Source organism: Octopus bimaculoides, chromosome 2 (genome assembly GCF_046866305.1).
Source record: "Octopus bimaculoides isolate indiv1 chromosome 2, ASM4686630v1, whole genome shotgun sequence".
In the NCBI taxonomy this organism is placed as follows: Eukaryota; Metazoa; Mollusca; class Cephalopoda; order Octopoda; family Octopodidae; genus Octopus; species Octopus bimaculoides.
In genome coordinates this window covers 177,441,575-177,461,631 of record NC_142929.1, presented here as the reverse complement: position 1 = coordinate 177,461,631, position 20,057 = coordinate 177,441,575, and the positions used below count along the sequence as shown (strand labels likewise).

General features: G+C 35.3%; 1 protein-coding gene across 16 annotated transcripts in view; it reads left to right on the top strand.

The window, feature by feature from the left end:
- Nucleotides 1-20,057, top strand: part of LOC106882686 (vitamin D3 receptor) — an 886,520-nt gene that overhangs the window by 811,117 nt on the left and 55,346 nt on the right. For all 16 annotated transcript variants that reach the window (XM_089348112.1, XM_089348109.1, XM_089348107.1 and 13 more), the window contains one exon: nucleotides 12,590-12,741. In XM_089348112.1, coding sequence (XP_089204238.1) covers nucleotides 12,634-12,741 — 108 coding nt within the window. In that variant the 5' untranslated portion in view covers nucleotides 12,590-12,633. The remainder of the gene's footprint in view (nucleotides 1-12,589; nucleotides 12,742-20,057) is intronic.

The following is a 20,057-nucleotide window of genomic DNA, read 5'->3' as shown; positions in this document are numbered from 1 at the left end:
TGTATATATATATATATATGTATATATATATATATGTATATATATATATATATATATATATATGTATATAATATATATATATGTATATATATATATATATATATGTATATATATATATATGTATATATATATATATATGTATATATATATATATATGTATATATATATATATATGTATATATATATATATATGTATATATATATATATATGTATATATATATATATATGTATATATATATATATATGTATATAATATATATATATATATATATATATATGTATATATATATATATATATATATATGTATATATATATATATATGTATATATATATGTATATATATATATATATATATATATATATATGTATATATATGTATATATATGTATATATATATATATATGTATATATATATATATGTATAATATATATATATGTATATATATATATATATGATATATATATATATATGTATATATATATATATATGTATATATGTGTATATATATATATATATGTGTGTGTGTCTGAGTGTATATATATGTGTGTATGTATATATGTATGTATACATCACGGTGGTGCACCAGCATGACCGCAGCCACTTGGCTGAAACACATAAATAAATAAATAAATATATATATGTATGTATGTATGTGTATATATATCTAAACAAGTGCAATAGTGAGATATAGGTAGTAACTAATAATTTATTCTTTTCGGTCATTGCCACTAGACTGATAACAATTTTTCACTTGAAGTCCACTTTTTGCAAATGGAAATATAATGAGACATACTTGAGTTCAAAATATCTCTGGAAGTCAAACAGTTTAACTTCCTGGAACTCATTGTAGGCTGAATGATATTCCGTTAGTACTTGTTAAATGTGTATAAGTGGTGGTAAAGTCCGTTTTTGGGTCTAAAAAACCATTTTCCATCCTGCTGTAGAAAAGTGTAATGCCAGACATAACAGTACCAACAAAGTATTGCTGCTTTTAGGCAATTATTCGGGCCACTCTGTGAGCTCAAATGAGCTTTGTGATAATGTGAGATTAGAATATATCACCAAGAATGCAAATTCTTTGCCCCACCCAATGGAACTTCAAGGCATATTTTCTGAGAACTTTCATATTATGAAAGCAATTGACAGGAAGGAGTTAGAGACTTATGGAGGAAGTTCAACATAATGAATGCTGTGATTACATCTACAATTCAACTCTCTCTCTATACACACACACATATATATATGTATATCTATCTATCCATCCATCCATACATACATACATACATACATACATATCCATCTGTACTATAATAAAGAAAGTTGCTTATTATTTAGTTTGGATTATGTAACATTTACTAGAAGAAATAAATGATTAAAGTCTACACTGTCTAGAAAATTTTTATAAATTTCAATTTTAATATATTTTTATCAAAATGTGATTTTGTACTTCTTTCATTGAAGGTTTCAACTTCACGATTCAATTGCAAAACTAATTTTAATTCACTATGACATAGTCATCTTACGCAAGATAGCGTTTTTAATGTCTTTGTTTATACTTCTTCCGGAAATATAAAGGTTGGCCAGATATTTGCTACTTTTCACTGACATATCAGCAAAAATATTTCTGTAAATGGTAAATTTGATCCAGTGTCAGCCACGTTGATTCCAGTATCATCTTATTTGTTGGGTGGTGTTGAAGAAAAGTGTTTTTAATTTACCTACGCAAATTGGATACAACTACAGACACTACCCCCCCCCCCCGACAAATTCGTTTCCTTTTAACTTTCTGAATAATGGATTTATTTCAATGAAATTTTCTACAAATACGTTTCAGGTGTCAATTACGATTAACGATTACGATTTTTCATAGTGAGGAGAGGATATTTTTACCTGTCAGATAGTGTAGATTACGTTTATATCGGAATTTAATGTGAAAAAAGTTAAGTGGGTGAAGACGGATATTGCATCTGTTGATACACCACGTCTTTTATTTGTATATATTTTGGCCTTTTTATTGCCTGAGAAGACCCGTCAAGCCAAGTGAAATCGTAGTCGTAGCCGATAGTGGTGTCGCGTAACTGGCACTCGTGCCCGTGGCACATAAAAAGTACCTTCTGAGCGTTGGGCCTTACGGAGGCAACGTGGCCGATACCGGTGTAGCGTAACTAGCAACCGTGACGGCGGGACGTAAAAACCACCTTTCGAGCGTTGGGCCTCACGGAGGCAATGGCAAATGACCGGGACTTTTGGCAATATACCGTGCTTAAGAAGAAAACTCATCAAATCGTAGTTGTGGCAGATACTTGTGTCCGCAACTGGCACTCGTGCCGGTGGCACATAAAAGCATGAATTATACTCTCGGAGTGGTTGGCGTTAGGAAGAACATGCAGCCGTAGAAATCATGCCAAATGAGACTTGAGTCTGGTGCAGCCTTGGTGAAACCGTCCAACCCATGCCAGCATGGACAACGGACGTTAAATGATGATGATGATTACTGCTGCACCGGATGAAAAATCAACTGTCACACCTTTGGAGTTGATAAACTAGCGTATCAGTCTGCTCCAAGAATTGATGACATTCCTTTGGCGTTTTAAAATAAGCAAATTGTGTATTGCATCGCCGAACATTCCTGTAACACATTTAGATATTATTTCAAATAAATAAAATAATCTGATGTGTCGAAGTTTTTGAAAGTCACTCCAATTCACAAAATAGACTCACAAAATTCAGTTAAAAGTTACTGCTTTATTTGTTTGTTGAGTTTTATGTTGTAAAGTAATAGAATCTATTATATGAAAAAATTGTGAGTACTTGCATCAAATTTAATTTCCAAACTTCAACATGACTTAATGACTAAAAAGCCTGAATAGATTACTTTATTTGATTAGGATTTCTATATTGATGCTATTTATTTGGATATAGCAAAAGCCTTTGACATCCCACCAAAAATTATTTAAAATGCTTAAACTGTTGGAAATTTAACGTAATTTTTTAGTATGGTTCAAAACTTATTTGGCTAAACAGAAAACAGTATATTTTTGAGATTCTTCCGTAGAACGTTAAGCAATGAGATACACTATGGTCGTTTGACTTAATAGACATAGATGCAAAACATCCCTTGAATCATACTCTACTAACCGTCTGAAGAAGGGAATTATCATTTTGTTGTAGGCAGAATGGTAACGGCAGGAATTCTTTAGCTTTAGTCAAAAGATCTACATGATCAGGTAATCGGAAGCTGAACAAAACAATACAAAACATCGGGAGGATCTTTTTTAAAACGGGGGCCAAATTTTTCATTAACGAAACACTTTGAAACTTGGAACACTGGTAGAATGTGTTATATAAAACATCTTTTACTCTTAGTCTTCTTTAAAAAAAAAGAAATCCCTAAGTTATTCCATGTTAAAGTTGTCGTATTTCTGTAATTTCAACCAATCACTGACGTCCATTCAGCCGATATACATTAAGTGCCGACTACATAAACAAACGATTCTGAAACAATTCTATCGGTGATAGGGTTAGGGTTAGGGTAAAACAGCAAATTTAAAAAGAAAAAAAAAGATCCCATCGGGACGTTTCTGTATTAAAGTGACAAACTTCAGTATATACTATCGAATAAATAAAATAACGGAAAGATTCTACCATTTGCAAAAAAAATTTTTTCAGATGGAAAGCACTCCTTAACTTTTCTAAGAACTCATTCTTTAATCATTTTGCCTAAATAAACCAAGAACATAACGAGTACACCACACTTTTGTACAGTTTGTCTACCTAGTTTCAAGCAAAAGGCTTGTATCGACACGAGATCGTGATCAAAGAGACCTGTTTTAGTCGCCGCGCAGCGTAATCAAATGTGGGACTTTATGATTATCAAGTGATCTTTATAATCAGCCGGCAATACCTACATCTTCACAATCTTGTGGAGGTCATTGTTTTTCCCTTTCATCCCCAATCGGTATTAATACCGTGAGCAAGATATAATTGATGATTTTGATTTTTCCATGCCTACATTCTTTGTAATAACTACAATAATCCCTACGAGACCTTTCTTAAATAAAATTAGACTTCCTAAGGGTTAATTAAATACCATCACTTTCTATATTGTGTTGGTGCGTTAATTCCAATGACCAGTGCCGCATTAACCCAGTGGCAAACGTCGTGTAGTCTACAGGTTTCACACTAACTGGTTAGTTACTTCAGTCCTGTGCTACATTCAACTTTTTATGAACGGATGTGCGTTTAACATTTATCCAGTAACTAGAATACTTCCGAGATTAAAGGCTCTCTAAATTAAACAAATTTCAATAGTCAAATTTAATGGCAACAGTAAATGGTCAGACTTCATTTCGTCGGGTGCTAATTAATAACCACATCGTCCTTTTTCTGTTTCGGTGCATTAAACTTGTCGTACATTAACCGAGTTTATTTTTCGCATAAATAAGATTGGTTGTACGAATTTGATTATTATTACTTACTATATTCTAGATACTGTACTGCTAACCATTCTCATTAAATCAAATCAGGCTTTTTAAATAAGTAAGAAACATTTTATATTGTTATACGGTTAACTAAAAGTTATTGGTGAGCCTGAGAGACGATCTTCCGTTGCATATACATATAACAAATAGCAAATAACAAAGTAAAAGGGAAAATAGCGGCCAAATCATTAAACAATAAACCAGTTTTGATTTCGTTGATTCCAGTGATGCAAAGTTGCATACGAACAGGACGAACATGGAGTTTCATCAAAAGTAAATGACTTCAGATAATCTCTATCCAACTTGAAGAGTTACATGATATCATTTTCTAAGATATATGATATGAGAGAACTTTCATCGAAATCAAGACTGATTTACCGTAGAAATGTTTCATAATTGATTTCCGTTCACTTTATTGTCCAGCATTATATGTACATTAAACGAAAGATTACTGCAAGAGACATATTTTAGAACTCGATTTCGCTCTGCTAATAATACTTTTTTTAAAAGGCATGCACGTCACAATTTCTCGTTTGCAATAAACCCGAGGGATCGACTGGCGGGGCCTAGTACCAAATAAAAAAAATATCCAGTATTATTCGTGCGCCTGTGTGTGTGTATAAGAATGTTATATCGTATGTCTTCTGTTCACACATACAACTGTCGTTCATTGGGTTCAAAAGAATTTAGAAGCTGAGTTAATATGGTACAGGAAAACACATGTCTATTATGTTTAACTGCTTAATTAACAAGGTCAAACCGACTGATGATTTTGCTTGTGCACGTGTAGGAGAGGGATAAAGAGAAGGGATGTCGTGTGTCTGTTGTGTACACACATTAACGTTGCATCACAGAGCAGCGAGCGGGACGCGATATCGAGGCAGATGGCAGAGTCAGTAATGAGACAGGCAATAATGCCCTTTCAGTATTTAATTACATCCGTTTGCTTTCTGAATTCTTGCTGAAGTTGACTTTGTCTTTAACCACCCAAGTACTGGAGTCAAACAAATAATTGCATCCCTATCCCCAACATATACGCAGTTTTGTTGTGCTCTTATGTTTATGTTCAGAAATCTTTATTATTGTTGTTAGACGGGTAGACAGTAAGATTGATGTAACAGCGAACAAAATATTTAGCAGTATTTTAGCTGTGACTCCTTTACATTATTTGGTTGCTCAAATCTTGTTGATAGAAATAAAGTACTGGTGAATAACTAGAGTTAATCTTAACAACTACATCTTCCCTCAAAATATGGGACTGTGTTTAGCTTTTATCGCTGATAGAAATCATTAATATCGTTTTATTTACTAAGTTGGTGCGAGACTGTTGACACCTCTCACTCACGGTTTCTTTTTAATATCCCAATAGAAACCGCTGTTAAATTTCCAGCGGTACTTTTGACCAATTAGTTCAGTCGATCTAAGGGAGTCAACTCTTGTTGTACTCATATCGCCCGTTGCTAAACGCTCGAAAATTTGCTTGCTGATGAAAACAAGCGAGTAGCCGAATGACACACTCTTGCACTGAAAACATTATAAGGGTGGATGTGGGGGCGGGGACATCTCATTTTAATGGTGCGTTATGAAAATTGTGTCCTTTTAATGATTATCATTGTAAAGAATTTGGCTTCTAGAAATAGCAGCCAAATCGATTTCTGATAAATAAAGTGTATTTATACAGAATTACGTTATTTAAAGCAGGCATGTGACTAAAGGTATTCAAACCATCCGTATGCTTTTCTTTCTTTTATCCATTCTTCTTCCACGGCACTTTGAATAACGTAGTCCTCGATAAATCCACGATATTTGAAAAGAAAAAAATTAGGCCACATTTGAAACGGCTTTAGTCGGCGCTTATGTAGCTTAGCATACTATCTGATGTTCAGTTTTCTATAGCACATATATATATATATATATATATATAAGGAAAGCAGCAATATTTATTATTTTCTGATTTAGGCACAAGGCCAGCAATTTTGAAATGAAGTGGGTTAGTAGATAGCATCAGCTCCAATACTTAACTGGAACTTTACTTTAATCTATCGACTCTTCAGAGGATAAAAAGCTAAGTTGATTGCAATAGGATTTGAACTCAAAATGTAAAGAATTGAACAAATACTGCAAAGCAATTTTTCTGATGGTATAATGATTCTGCTACCATGGCTCCTAAATTTTGTCTGGTTCTTTTATCAACCCAGAAGGATGGATGACAAGTTTAATCTCAGTAGGATTTGGATGCAAAGAGCGAGAACAAACACAGCAATGAATTTTGTCAGAAACTCTCATGATTCTTACAATCCACTGTCCATAATAATAATAATAATCGTTTCAAAATTTGTTACAAGGGCAGCGATTTTGGGGGAGTGGATGAATCCATTATATCAACACCAATGTTCTACTGATACTTATTTTATTGAACTCCAAAAGGATGAAAGGCAAAGTCGACCTCTGCAGAATTTGAACTTAGAATGTAGTGATGGGCAAAATACCACTAAGCATTTCGCCTGGCATGTTAACCATTCTGCCAGCTCGCTGCCTTTATAATAATCCTTTCTACTATAAGTACAAGGCCTGAAATTTTGGGGGAGGGGGCGAGTCAATTACATCGACCCCAGTATGCAGCTGGTACTTAATTTATCAACCCCCGAAAGGATGGCCACCTTTATAATAATAATAATGAGGTTTCTGTATTAATAATAATAATAATCCTTTCTACTATAGGCATGTGGCCTGAAATTTTAGTAGTGTGGAGGTAGTTGATTACATCCATCTCAGTGCTCAACAGGCATTTATTTTATTGACCCCAGAAGATTGAAGAACAAAACTCACCTCAACAGGATTTGAACTCAGAATGTGAAGAGTTGTAAATAAATACTGCAAAGCATTTTATCAGATATTTTCATGATTCTGCCTTTAATAATAATAATAACAATAAAATTCCTATTTAAGTAGTTCAATGTTCAATGCAGTTATATCTCTTGCCTACTCAAATGCTTAGTTATTTTACTTTGGTAAAGGACTACAAACAAACTGAAAAAATGGTCTTGGTGGGGATTACAATTGTTGGAATCAAATACAAATTATAAATTTTAAAAATGTGATGAACTAATTTGGATTGATGTGTGTGTGTGTGTAAGAAAAAGAGATGACATGGAAAAAAAACAATGGTTATGTTAAGAACTCCATTAGCTTATAGCTGTTTCTACTATAAGATGCAGTGGACTCTTAGTTGAGTGCCTGGATAATATCTTATAGCTTCATCAGAGCCTTGAATATGAAGTGCACTGCATCTTGTAGCAGAAACAGCTAATGAATTTCACATGACCTTTGCTTTCTCTGTGTCATCTCTTTTTCTTATTACAGTTCTGTATTGTGCTAATACAGGAAGTCCATAGTGATCCTGGCCATACAGGAGACAGCGTTCCCTCTGCCAGCACCAATATTTTAGAACACATGGGGCCCAATTCTCTGATTCAGGCCTATAGCACCCCAAACGATGATGCTTTGGCTACCCCATATGTCTCTGTAGTGTTCACCCCTCCTACTCCACACCCTCACTCTGCCATCCAAGGAGGGAACACAGTACTGGCTCTCCTCAGAGAAGACTGTTGACTTCTACTGTTGATACCGCCAATGTCGGTGCTGTGTAACCCACTGTAGTCGTGACAGGCAGTGAGGGCACGATCTTGAGCAGGATGACGGCAATGCAGGTTGTTGGTGGCCAGTTGACATCGTACTGTGTCATTGCTGATAGGCTGCTGTCCAGTGCCAATAGCCTCGCGAGCTGTCACGCTGGCCAGTCTGAAGCGATCATGGAGGTGTTGCCGGTATTTTGTCTGTCGCTACATTTTGAGTTCAAATTCCACCAAGGTCGACTTTGCCTTTTATCCTTTTCGGGGTTGATAAATTAAGTACCAGTGAAACACTGGGGTCGATGTAATGACTAGTCCCCTTCCCCAAAATTTCAGGTCTTGTGCCTTTAGTAGAAAGGGTATGGAAGAAAGCAGAATTGATTTCTTTCACTTAAACTTGGTCACAAACTTTATGGCTGGTACTTACTGTACTGAATATGAACAGATGAATGGTAAAGTGGAACACACTGCCTGAATGAAAATAACTGCTATCCACCATTCATGTCCTAGAGTTGTTATTGTGTTAGTGTCAATAGTGAACGCCATGTAACTGACAAATTTTTTGCTAACTTGCAATGCAGACCTCAAAATACTCCCCTCTGTTGTAGTTTGGAGAAAGATGGAATCTATCAGATCAACTTGACTCAGATGCACATTACCATGGAGACAAAGTCTTCAGTGACTTGGTTCCAACCACCCACTTTATTACAAGACTCACTCCCACCATCATAACACTGTCTACTGTTTCATACCATAAACAACCATTGACCAATATCAACTGTTGGTGAAGTGATCTGGTGTTTACCAGTGAGTCGATACCAGCTGTTATCAGCAACCAGTTCCCTGTTTATTTACTAAGAGTTGATATTAATACCAGCAACACAGCCATCTGTTCTTGTTATAAAACTATTGAACCATCAGTCTAAAGATTAATGTCCAGCAAGTGTGGTTATAGAATTGTTTATTGCTACAGTCACAATTACCAATACAATTCCAACTTTAAATTCATCTTGTTACCATGGAGAAACATATTTTATGTAAACTGCTAAAAGTCTCATTTACTCTCTGTCTTTCTCTTTCTCTCTCACATTTTCTTATTAATTACTTTACTTCATTTCCCTATCTTTCTGTCAATTTTTCTTTCTTTTCCAGTGTGAGTGTGTGTATACATACATACACACACATATCTATATATATATATATATATATATATATATATATATATATATATATATATATATATATCAATGAGGGGAGATTTGTATATTTCTTGTGTGTCCTTTATTTCCCACTTTCACTCATCCTCTATTCTTGTATTTCTCTCTTTGTCTGTCTCGTTATCTATTGATGTCTCTAGAGCTCTTCTTTATTCTTACCATCTACCAAGGTATGCTATTACCCTACACAATTATTGCAATTTTTTTACTACATTTACTAATAATATTCCACATTACCACTGTCACTGCCCTATCTAACCCTAATACCATTACTATCATCATCATTGCATACAACAACTACCACTACCTCCAAAACCACCACAAGTGGGAACCTCTTTGTGTATGCTTTACCTGCTAGAAATACCAGCTAAACTCCCTTTGAAATGCACAGTACCATCTTAGAATTGTACTTTGGATAATATAGTCCTGAGTTCTCTGCACTTTAGAAAAAGACAGAATGGCCTTAGCTGAACTATCTTTGATCATAAATCTTCACAATCAGAACTGCCCCATTCAACACACCCACTTTTAAATTATTCACTGTCAAAGCCAATGGTTTCAAAAGTATCTTAATTTATAGATTATGCAAGTGTATACATGCGTGTATTTAAATATACTGATTGTATACATGTGTCAGTGTGTTTAAGTATGCTTATTAGTGTGTGTGTGTGTTTTGGTGTCTCAAAACATGTTATTGCTTTTGTGTATTGTATTTATGCCTCCAAGTTTTTACTTGCATTCGGTGTGAAGCTGAACTATATACTTGTTGATGTATATATGTATAAGGCATCTCTGTGAAACTATGACTGCTATTATAATGCCATCCTACTAATATAAATCAGAGTAATGATTAAAGCTCTGGTTTATATCCTCCTTAGTAGCTGGTTACTGATGCTATGTTTGAGCGTATATGAGCCATTATGATTAATGATAAGGATGTCAATCCACACTGACTGCCAGGACCATTGCCATGGTGTCAGCTTACGGTAGCAATTAGGACTGATGCTATAATGTAAGTCCACCCTAGCAAATAACTATAACATTGGGTAACTGCATCTCATATGATCGATGATACAATTATGTTGGTTCACTAAAGTCACTGAAGCCGATGAAGAAATCTCTATGCAGTTGACCGACTTGTTAGAAATAGCAGCCAAGTTTCTCAGAAGCCACACCATATCATTATAAAAGAAACTCATATTGGATAATGGGTGCACTATTCCTGGAGGAAATTGAAAGTCAGAATACCCTACTAATGATAACTCATGGACCTAGACATCTGGCCTAATATCTTGTAACTACAGTATTTTAAAATGTTCCTCTTCACGACAATAATACCAATCATTGACTTTGCTGTTTGTTGACATTACTAGTGCTTTTGTTGAGTAGATTTGGTCACTCTGTCTTACTATTGCAGAGAAAGTTGTTCAAATAAATCATTTCAATAGTGTTTTTTTCTGTCTGTCTATCCTATCTTTATTGTAAAGTATGGCATTTTAAAATCTCACATATAAAAAAAGGTGTGGATTTGCTATGGCTGCTACACTGAATAAAATTTCTCACATTAGCTTTGTTGTTAATGGTCTCGGATCTTTTTTAAAACGGGGGCCACATTTTTCATTAACGAAACACTTTGAAACTTGGAACACTGGTAGAATGTGTCATATAAAACATCTTTTTCTCTTAGTCTTCTTAAAAAAAAAAAGAAATTCATAAGTTATTCCATGTTAAAGTTGTTGTATTTCTGTAATTTCAACCAATCACTGACGTCCATTCAGCCGATATACATTAAGTGCCGACTACATAAACAAACAATTCTGAAACAATTAACCCTAACCCTAACCCTAACCCTAACCCTATGGTTAGGGTTAGGGTTAAAGCAAATTTAAAATGAAAAAAGCAAATAAAACGAAGGTATAGAGATTAAATACGCTTTACATCGCTTAATCAGCCAAAGGAGTAAATGTAAACAACTGAATACTTGTCAGTGATTGGTTGAAATTATCGAAATAAGACAATTTTTTACATGAAATAAATTCGAATACAAAAATATTTTATCTGTTCTATAACACAAAATAGATAAGTATACGAAGTTTGAAAGTCTTTCCGTACCAAAAACACTACGTAAAACATTAATGAAAAATGTGGCCCCGTTTTAAAATAGATCCATGGTCTCTACTATTAGTAAGACTATATAGTGATCAATTTCTCTACATTGACATGGGAAATGTAAGTTTTGCAAACTGCAGCCAAAGTAACCCATCTAAGAGAGCACAGACATCTCTGGTGCAGATGGCACAATAAAATGTCCTCAGTTTATGCTTTAAAGTAGCTGGTGATAGGAAGGATTTTTAACTGTAAAATCCAAGCCCCCCAAAAAGGAAGTAATTAAGGGTGGAAATGTGGACTGTGTTGGCAGCAGTGTTGGCAACCAGTCTAGAAGATCAGTAATCTGTAACTTCAAACAAAAACTGATTATGTTTAGTGTCAGTGGCTTGATGAAATGCCCTCAGTCTTGTGTTGTAAAGTGTTTGGTTAGGAAAGAGCATCCAGTTATAAAAATTGGATCAAAAGAAAACATGGTAATTTTATCTGTTGCTGTAGATATCGGATGACAGGGAACTGTGACAAGAGCTGAGATGATTAGTCACCAATTGAACCCATGCAAGTGTGGAGAAGCAGATTTAAAATGTTAATTGATATACATTTTTTTCTTTACTTTTTTTTGTTAATGAAATATTGGAACACATATTATGTAGCTCAATTTTGGCCAATTAGCTATAAGAGCTGTTATAATGTTTATGCATCGAGACAAGCTAAAGTGGATTTAGTTGTTCCTAATTTAGGCATGAAGTTGGTAATTTTGAGAGGAGGGTATTAGTTGATATCATCAACTTCATTATTTGACTGGTACTTTATTTTATTGACTCCAGTGGGATAAAAAGCAAAGCTGGTTTTTGCAGGATTTGAACACAGAATGTAAAGAGCCAGAAGAAATACTGCAATGCTCTAATGATTTTCCAGCTGTAGAAACCATAACAAAGCTGACTTTGGAGCACGCACAGTGCACTCCTTGGACCCATTGGGTCCTCTCAAACAGTCCAACCTATACTAATAATGATTTATGCTACACACACACACACATATATATATATATATATATAAAAGGTTTACATTGTTACTATTTACTGTTTATATGCCTATTGTTTAGTTGCTGGTATTTATCTTTTGAATTGTTTCTTTTTCTTTTTTGCAGATCTTCACGTATTAGTGTTGTATGAAACGGGTTTACTATGAAAAATGACTACACGTACCGATACGTTGAAGCCAAATGGCACCTCCGAAGTGGGGACAACCTGCAAACAGAGCCCGGATATCATGGAGGAATCCTCCAACAGCATGCCCATGGTAACTATATTGCTTTTTCCATTAACTTTGTTTTGATTTGATTTTTTTTTTTGTTTTTTTTTAATAAAAATTAGTTTTGGAGCCAAATATATTTACCAGTCTCAACCCATCACATACACCAAAACTTTTTCCTAATCTCTCTAATGAATAACCATATTAATCTAGTTGTTGCTTCTCAACTGGTTAAAAATATCTTATTCATATAATTAAACACCAGTTCAGTGTTTGTTGCTTTCGGGTTTTCTGCGCAGTATCTTTAGGTTAAAAGTTCTTCATCTGTAACCCTGAACCCTATCCTCTGCATGTGTGTATTTTTCGTTATCTGATTTAATGAACAAGAACAGTGGATGTGACTTTTGCAATCCCTTCCAAGCTGTGTTAATCAATATGACTGTTGCTGTCTAGCTTTGAAATTCTTTAAATCTGTTGGTCACTATTTAATATAAGTTGAATATATTGAGAAAATGTTCTAGTGAGATGCAGTTTTGGGGTAAAATGATTACAACAGCAAGGATGAGTAGGATGTGGATAGGTGAAAAAGTTTAAAATTCCACAGGAAAAGAGACTGTTGGAATAGTAATACAAAATACAAGTGAACAATACAGAAAGTTATTGTACTTGTGATTGTAGTGTTCTGGTAAGAGAATATTTGGTGACCTTCATCTTTTGCTTAGGCTGGAGGTAGAGGTAATACAGTGCTGGAGATATAATATATATATATATATATATGCATCTGTATGTATGGCTGAATGGGTGGATGGTGTCAGACAGTACTCTAAACCAATGCTCCGCAACCAGTATGTCTCAGCACACTGGTGTTCCACAAGACGATGCTAGGTGTGCCACAGTGTAACCTGAATATAATTTTTTCCCCTTTACTTTTAGACATGTTTTTAGTTCAGGTGTGCTGTCAAATTTTGAAAAGAATATATGTGTACCACAAGGGAAAAAAGGTCGCGGAGCACTGCTCTAAAGGGAGATAAACCTACGACTTGAATCTATTTTGATATAAGACCTTTTCATGTTCTAATGTGGAAATCTATCCTTAAGAATACTGCTTTGTTAATATAATTGTTGTATTGTTGCCATGAAAGGTCATCAGAGACTATAAGACACCACAGATTTAGTTATGTGGTGTTTATCAGTTAGGATGGGATACTCTTTTTGTCATTGTTGGTTAACTCTAGTGCAGATCAACCAGATTTATGATTAAAAACATCCCATCTGTGACCATACTGTCTTTTTCCTATGTTTGTGGAGTTTACTATTTTTGGACGACTCCTGTGGCCACAGAGACTAGGTAAATTGTTATATCCAGGAAGCTTAGATTTGACATCTCACCTTCATACAGAGGCCAAATACATTGGAAATTGTTATAACTTGTTTCTTGAAAGTGTCATTATAGAGCATGAATCTGTCATCCCTGTTCACACCCACATTCTAAGTGTATACATACAGTATATACACAGCATATATACATGTGTGTGTACTAGAGGGAATAAGAATTTAGGAAATTCAGACAAATACCAAGTCAGCACTCCAAATGTATGGGCAAGAAAATCAGGAAAAAGTATTCTGTAAACCCAAATGACATCGCAGAGAGACTGTAAATCCTAGGAAAAGTACCAATTATGAAGCTGGTACATTCATCACAGAATATAAAAGTAAACAAACAAAAGGATTGAAGATGACAGTATTACATTTTTTAATCAGTGATGATTATATCAATAATCAGTGGGATTTTTTACATTAATTAACACAATAGGTTATACTTATAAATTAATGTTCACACAGTATTAAAGGAAAGTTCTACTTATTATTTCTTGAGATTTAGTTACAAAGGTAACATCAAACTAGATACTGGTTTTCATAGCAAAAATTAGTGTTTTAAATATTTGGTCATCCCATAAATTATGCGTTTTTTTTTTTAATTGCATGAACTAAAAGTTGGAAGGGGACGAGATAAACTACCTGCATCAACTTGCTATGAAAGCTGGTAGTAATTTTACCTTGTCTTATTCTTAGTGCAAGTTTTGAAGAGTGCAATTCGATTTTAACAGTTATTTTTTCAAAGCTATAATGGAAGTGACAAAGGAGCGTATTCAGCATATCTTGCTTTATGAGTTCAATAAAGGCAACATGGCAACAGAAAGTCCAAGGAATATTAATTCAGTATATGGGGATCGGACAATAAGCTTAAGACAATGTCAATGGTGGTTCCAGAAATTCTCAGCTGGAAACTACAGCCTAGAAGACGAGCCTCGTCCCAGAAGATCTTTAGAGCTTGACGAGGACATCCTGCAAACCCTGGTGGAACAAAATCCCATCGTAGCTGTTGAGGAACTTGCAGAGAAGCTTGGATTTGGTCGTTCAACCATTCATCAACACCAGCATGCCATGGGAAAACTCAACAAATTGGGTCAGTGAGTTCTTCACAAACTTTCTGAGTTTAGTCGCACACAGAGAGTGAATATGTGCTCTTCTTTGCTGTTAATTCTCACTAATGAACCTTTTTTTTTTGGACCGAATAGTGACTGGTGACGAGAAATGGGTTCTCTATAAAAATGTCAAGCGCCGAAGACATGGGGAGAAACACTGGCATCCCAGGCTAAAGAAGGTCTTCACCCATGTAAGATGTTGTAATATTTTTGGTGGGAAATGAAAGGTTTAGTTCACCTTGAACTTTTAAACCCAAACCAAACGATAACAAAGGAGATCTACTGCGAGCAGCTTGAGCAGTTTAAGTCAGCACCAGAAGTAAAACGACCATCTTTGGTTTCAAGATGAAAGGTGTTCTTCCATCAGGATACTGTTCAGCCACATACAACAAGGATGACATTCCAGAGGCTGGAGCAGTTTGAATGGGAAACAATGTCCCACCCTCCACATTTGCTGGACATTTCCCCCTCTGATTATCCTTTATTCCGCAGTTTTCAAAATCGTTTGGACGGAAAAAATATGGATTCTGTAGATGAGGTCAGAACAGTACTGGAGGAGTACTTTTTGTCAAGGACAAGTGAATTTTGGAAGAGGGGCCTTGAAAGTCTACTAGATAGATGAAAGAGTATTGTAGAAAATGAAGGAGAGTATATTTTAGATTTAAAAAAAACTTTATCTTAATTTTGAAAAGTAAAAGAAGTATAAAAAAACCGCATTATTTATGGGATGACCCAGTATAAGGAGGGAAGGATATAGAAGACAAAGAAATAAGTTATTAACAGAAGGTTGTCAGAAATACACTCAAGTAGGGGAACTATAGATAAAGACTGACATATTAGTTCCTCAAGATGAAAGCTAATGTTAACAGCTATGGCCACAAATAATGACAGATCAGGAATAGAGTAATCTATTATATATATATATATATATATATATATATATATATATACACTAAAGATGGAGAGATAAAAAGCGAAGAACAGAAAAAAATCTTCAAAGAGGTGAAAGTTTATGACTGTATATTTGTAGACTAGTGCTGCCTTTAATATAATGATAAAAAGTATATAGGAAAACACCCAGATAAAAATAATATTAAAATAATTAAGATGAGAACAATGTGCTAAAATAAGGTACAGGTAATCAATATGATTATGGTCAGAGAATCTTAAATCACATACAGTTGAAGTGAATAAATTGATTAGTTATGTGAGAAATTATTAAGGTTGGGAGTTTCCAAATGCGAAGAACACAGTAGTAAACTGCTGCCTATTTTGAGCATCTTTTACTTCTGTTCCCAACTTTTTATCTCTCCATCTACCTCTGAACCTCTTTCTCCATGTTTGTGTGTGTGCGTGTGTGCATAAGCAGAAGCACTGCATAAACCAGTTCAGAACATGCTCAGTGTGTACCTCCTGGAATAAGACTGAACTGAAAAATGTGGTTATATCAATATGTCTTCCTTAATTTATATGATTTTGATATGCATGGGTGTGTGTGAAATCAATCTAGCCAGACACAATTCTCTCTCTCTCTCTCTTTCTCTCTCTCTCTCTCTCTCTCTCTCTCTCTCTCCCTCCCTCTCTCTCTCCCTCTCTCTCTCTCTCTCTCTCTCTCTCTCTCTCTCCCTCTCTCTCTTCCTCTCTCTCTCTCTCTCTCTCTCTCTCAGTTTGTCATCAGATCTGTACCTAACTTCAATCCAGATGGAAGCGTTTAGCAGGCCTCTAGCAATAATAACAGAAAACATAATACTGGAAAGAGTAGATGCTGAGATACAACCCTATTTCCACAATTATGGGAACATTGTTCTAAAATAATTGTTCGAAAACAATTATTCAAAAATAATTATTTCAAAAAATATTTATTTGAATGGAAAATTGTATGAATGAAAATTATTCAAAAGGACAATTATACAAAATGTTAATTATTCTAAATTTTTTATTTTCTTTAAACAAAAATGATAAAATTAAAAATCAAGTACACAAATGATATTTATTTCGAATGGCTGTTTTTCGAATGATTATTTACGAATAATTGTATCCGGACAATTATTTACGAACAATTTTCATGATACAATTTCCACAACATTCTTAGCATAAAATGAAAAAAGTATATCTTCATTACTCATAGCACTCGCCAGTATGCCATCCTGGAATTGGTGGACTATGATTCTCCACAACCCATCACAACACACTGACTTAAATGCATTAGTGTTATGAACAAAGGTTTCACACAAGAGAGCCTGATTCTGTTCTATACACTTCTAGATCTGTCTTACTGCAAAGATCATGCCAACAGTACCCTTTTATAGCAAAACATACATTGGCTTTCTAATAGGAAATTGTTAGTGGTGAGATAACAACAGGAGCAATTCAGGTGTATTCTTGCCAAAGTTTTGTCAGCATTTGACAGGATAGGAATACCTCTGTAACTGCCACTACCTTTCTTCTTAAACAGGTGAATAACTGTAGCATCCTTGAATTCTTAGGGAATGATGCCACATAAAAGAAAACAACACAGTTAGTTTTTCAGCCATTGTTTAACCACAATAAGCATATATAGCTTTGTCTGTGTATACATCTCTCTCTCTCTCTCTCTCAATATAAGGTCAGGTAATAGATGCAAGCAAAACTGTAACCAGCTCTATGTTCTAGCGCAGTTTGTAGCATATTGGCCATGTAACTTTTTTTTTATATATACCCTCGGGTTTAATGCCTTGTGAGTAAACTTGTTTCAAGGAAACTGTTTGGAAGCCCATCATATACATGTATGTGTATGCATGCTAGCATGTGTTTTTAAGTGTTTACATTCTACATGTCTTCACATGAAATTGTGTGAGCACAAATGATGTTGCCATGTTTACATCCTCTGTAAAGTTTACATCTTGTGGCTTTGCTCCTTTCACTTATGATGATTGATGGGATACAAAAATCCCTTATATAAAAAATAGGTGGGGATTGTCAACAGAAAGGGTATTGAGCCATAAAATACTGCCTTAACAGTCTTTATGCAACTCCTGTCAACGTGGAAAAACAGTCTCAAAATTAATCAACGATGTGTGTGCACGCTTACGGGGTGCATCAGTTTTTTGAGGTCATTTCTTTGAATTTAGAAAAAGACTCATAGCTCATCAAAGAAAAACTATATTTGAAAACAAATTGATATAAATAATCTTGAGAATCCTTTTATCACAGCTATCTCGGAGTGGTTGGCGTTAGGAAGGGCATCCAGCTGTAGAAACTCTGCCAGATCAGATTGGAGCCTGGTGTAGCCATCTGGTTCACCAGTCCTCAGTCAAATCATCCAACCCATGCTAGCATGGAAAGCAGACGTTAAACGATGATGATGATGATCTAATGCATCCACCAATAGTATCAATGGCTGCTTCAGTATGAGATTGGAAGCCTTGACATGCCCAAATCAGATGATCATTATTAAGTTTGGACATAGTACTGGTTATGGCAAACTTGAGAAATTGTGTGATGTTATAAAGGTGTTGATTGACCGCCCTCTCGACTATGCCCATAAGTTATAGTCCAGTAGATTAAGATCTTGTGAGCTTGGAGGCCATGTCATTGAGAGAACATAGTCTTGGAGATTGGCACGCATCCATGCTTGAGTTGTTATTGCCTTATGAAATGAAGCAGAGTCTTGCTGGAAGATGTATAGTCTTCTGTTGTGTACTCTGTCTATCCAGGGCCTCAAAACTTTCTCTAACACCTCTGAGTAGACATCGGCATTGGCTCTTAAGCCCTGTGAATAAAAAAGGAGGCACAATATCTCTCTCGTTACTGACAGATCTGAAAATCATCACAGTTGCTGGGAATTTAGTATGCATGACAGTTGGAACCTTATTCAGTCTCTGCATAACTATCTGTCATTCCTTTCATTTACCTTTTGGTACTGATCAACGTTTTTCTCATCAAAGGAAAACGAAAGTATTCCAGCCTCTTGGTGTTTTAACTTGTTTAGCAAGCATTTTGCATGGATCAAATGATTCTCTCTCATTGCATTTAACTTAAACTCACTCCAACTCATACAACACACATACAACTTGTACGACTTGGACCAGATGTTCTCATACACAACTCTTTTGATGGCACTTTCTGAAACCTTGAGATCCTTAGCAATGGTTTATATCAATTATTTCTTGGACTTTTGTACAAAGCTCTTGAAAGAGGTATAACTCAAAAAGCTGACACACACAAGACCTATCAAGCCAAGTGAAATCATAGTTGTGGCAGATACTGTGTCAAGCAACTGGCACCCATGCTGATGGCACGTAAAAGCACCTGTTACACTCTCAGAGTGGTTGGTGTTCAGAAGGGTATCTAGCCATTGAAATCATGCCAAATCAGACTGGAGTCTGGTGCAGCCCCTCAGCTTACCAGCCCTGGTCAAACCGTCCAACCCATGCCAGCATGGTCAATGGACATTAGACGACAATAATGATGATGATGGTTATATCATCGTAGCACTTCGTCAGTTATGATGACGAGGGTTTCAGTTGACCCAATTAACGTGCAAGTGGCTGAGCACTCCACTGACACGTGTACCCTTAATGTAGTTCTTGGGGAGATTCGGTGTGACACAGAGGCTGGCCCTTTGAAATACAGTTACAACAGAAACAGGAAGAAAGAGTGAGAGAAAGTTGTAGTGAAAGAGTATAGCAGGGTTCACCACCACCCCCTACCAGAGCCTCATGGAGTTTTAGCTGTTTTCACTCAATAAACACTTACAATGCCTGGTCTGGGAATCAAAGCTGCAATCCTACAACCATGAGTCTGCTGCCCTAACCACTGGACCATTGCGCCTGCACATGATTATATATATATATATATATATATATATATATATATCAGAAAAGGGGACTGGGGTGA